The sequence below is a fragment of the Vigna angularis genome, chromosome 1 (genome assembly GCF_016808095.1).
Source record: "Vigna angularis cultivar LongXiaoDou No.4 chromosome 1, ASM1680809v1, whole genome shotgun sequence".
Classification (NCBI taxonomy): domain Eukaryota; kingdom Viridiplantae; phylum Streptophyta; class Magnoliopsida; order Fabales; family Fabaceae; genus Vigna; species Vigna angularis.
The window spans coordinates 45,420,970-45,423,705 of record NC_068970.1 but is presented as its reverse complement, the minus strand read 5'-3'; the positions used below and the strand labels follow the sequence as shown (position 1 = coordinate 45,423,705).

Genomic DNA, 2,736 nt, shown 5'->3' with positions numbered 1-2,736 from the left:
CCAGTGGAAGGAATAAATTTCGTTAGAGGGTGGCCAGTGTACTAAATAAAGCTATGCGGAGTGGGTAACAGTGAATATCTTTACCTAATTATTTAATATATAATATATAATGTATAAAGTTAAAATGGGGATGACATTAAAATTTTGGGATGCAAGAAATATGAACAACACAAACACTTACGTTATCCTTATAGGACTATTAACATGGCTCCTTCTTCCTTTCCTTTAAAAAATTGAAATTTCATTGCATCAATTGCAATATTTCGTCGCGTCAGGGTTGGCACTTAATACACTGATTGACTGAATCATTGTCGAGTGCGTGGTTAGGAACCACCGAAATGCTAATCTTAAAGAAAGTAATAAATTTGGCTGCCATACTTATTAGAAATGGAAGAGAAATATTTCCTAGTATTACCATCACACCTCATTCGCCTCAATCCTGCTGCTAACCATGGATCATCTTAATCCCTGAAACTGATAATTCTGGGAAGTGAGGGTTGCTGAAGAGAACATGTAAGGAGGAAACCATAGAGGCAGCGATGTCTGTAACATTATGTCCTAAGACCAATAGTTTATTTATCAAATTCCCATATAACCCCGCCATCTTCTGCAATACCAAAACAAAACCATTACAACAAAGTCTAATTCAAAAGTTTAACAAATATGAGTAATGCCACCAATGTTCATACAAATACTTTGTCATTGACAACGATTGTTATCCTCTGACAGTATATATATACATGACATAGTCAGAAACTCAAACCAAGCTTGCTGAAGATCCATTGAACTTCACAAAATACATAATTGTGTACATTGATAGCTTGGCAATCGAAAACTGTTTATACTTAGATAAATTCTTCTACAAACACTTATAGGAGAAAAAAAGTATAAAGAAATGAACTTTCCAGTAAGTTTAAATCAACTTATAGACTTTAAATTTTTTAAAAGTACATTAATCTAGCTTCTCAAAAACTTGAGGGATAAGCTCAATTCATTTTATGTTCTGATTTTCTTCATCACTACTTTTATATCTAAATATGGTCAGTCTAAAAAAAAGGTAAGAGCACAGCCCTGTCTAACAGCAGTGGTGTTTCTAGGTGCTACATGCCATTCCATGGGTTCCAAAAAATCGATGATTGGGGACAAAAATTTAAGACGAAACTAGCTCCCATGATAATAGTTCTCACTGAACAATGCCCTTTAGGAGAATCAGAAATGGTTTCCAAAAAAGAAAGGCTTCCAATTTGGCAATTCAAAGGACTAAAATAACACATTGGTTGATGAAAGGAAAGAGAGGGATGAGGTGAAAATACCTTTAACTTTCTTTTCAATCCAGGCCTCACCAACCATTCCAGCAGCCACACCAGCACCAATGCATGCACTGCAAAATAAAATGGCTTTGGGAAGTGGCCATCGAGGAAGGAAATAGAACTCAGGAATTTGCCTTAGTCTGTTGGGTAATCGTTTCTTCAAGGATGGTTGAACACTCGGATTTTTCTGCATTTCACCGCCAACAGCTTTCCAATCCACCCCTTTAAATGGATCTTTTGCATCTTTATTTTCCATAACGCCTCAATTCCAAAACTTTAAATCCAAAAATTATGCTGGTGATGAACAAAAAAAAACCCTAGAATTAACAACATAATAAACCCAAGCAAAAATAAAATAAAACCCATTGGTTTTTGAAACAGAATTAAAGATGAAGAAATAATTACGAGTAGAGAATCAAAGGAGATAGAGTGAAATAGCAAAACTCTTGCAAGAAACAACAATGTTCCTGTGTAGTTTCATAATGTTATTGCCAACCACATAGTCACGCCATTAAAAGCTTTTCTCCAAGAATTTTGAAAATTATAAATTTAGCCAAACTGTCTTAGTATTTTATCGATTTCCTTTCTGAGGATTTAGATGCAGGTAATCAAAATCTTGAGTCAACTTGTAAACTCCTAGAATAGTTTGTAAAGCAGAACGCACCTGGGTAAAAAAATCCTGAGTTGTGCAGAACAGCCTTTGCTGTCTCACTGTTTTCTCCCCTTTCTTTTTCTCTTCTTTTCTGTCTATTCACAAATTGGTTGTGCTGGTTAGATTTAGGGTTTTGGAGGGTTTTTTCTCCTCTTCTCCTATGTGGATAACTGGGTTTTCAGTGAAGTACAACAGCAATTTTTTTTATGTAAAATATACTAAATAAATAAATAAAATATACTGAAAAATAATGATAAAAAATTCTAGGTTTAATACTTATTTTGTTCACTTGATTTGTATTCAAAGTTGTCCTCCCTTTTTTTTAAAGTTCACTAACATTCTATTTTTCGCAAAAACAGTTTAAGTGAGAAGAAATGGTGAAGTGTTATTGTTCTTCAGCTTTCTATTTCTCATTATATTTATGACATATTTACTATGCATTCGTCCATTTTCATAGGAAAGAGAGTGTGAACACAAAGTTAGCAGAGGAAAAGTCTGGATAGCTACCCATAAAAAGACTAATGGAGCTTTTGTTAGTGATGAGGCAAGAGAAATTGGAGTAAGTTTTATTCCTGCTACAGATGTATAACAATTTAGTGCAACAAATATGAAATTTATAGATGTAGCTATGAGTTGTTGTTCACATTGATTGACGTTGTGCCATTGAAAATTGCATTCTTAAATATTGAGTCTGTTTGAACTATGAAGCAAATGAGTTAATATGATTAGTAATGCTTTTGAATTTAATAGTATAGATAACTTGATGATGTATGT

At 33.7% G+C, this 2,736-nt stretch overlaps 1 protein-coding gene across 1 annotated transcript; it reads right to left on the bottom strand.

Annotated features, from left to right (window-relative positions):
* Positions 1-219: 219 nt before the first annotated feature.
* On the bottom strand, positions 220-2,152 carry LOC108319391 (uncharacterized). The gene is made up of 3 exons (XM_017550504.2): positions 1,975-2,152; positions 1,314-1,604; positions 220-607 (listed from the first exon to the last, which is right to left on the bottom strand). Exons 2-3 carry the CDS (start codon positions 1,564-1,566, stop codon positions 573-575), a joined length of 288 nt encoding a protein of 95 aa, XP_017405993.1. The 5' UTR covers positions 1,567-1,604; positions 1,975-2,152; the 3' UTR covers positions 220-572.
* Between the last annotated feature and the right edge of the window lie 584 nt (positions 2,153-2,736).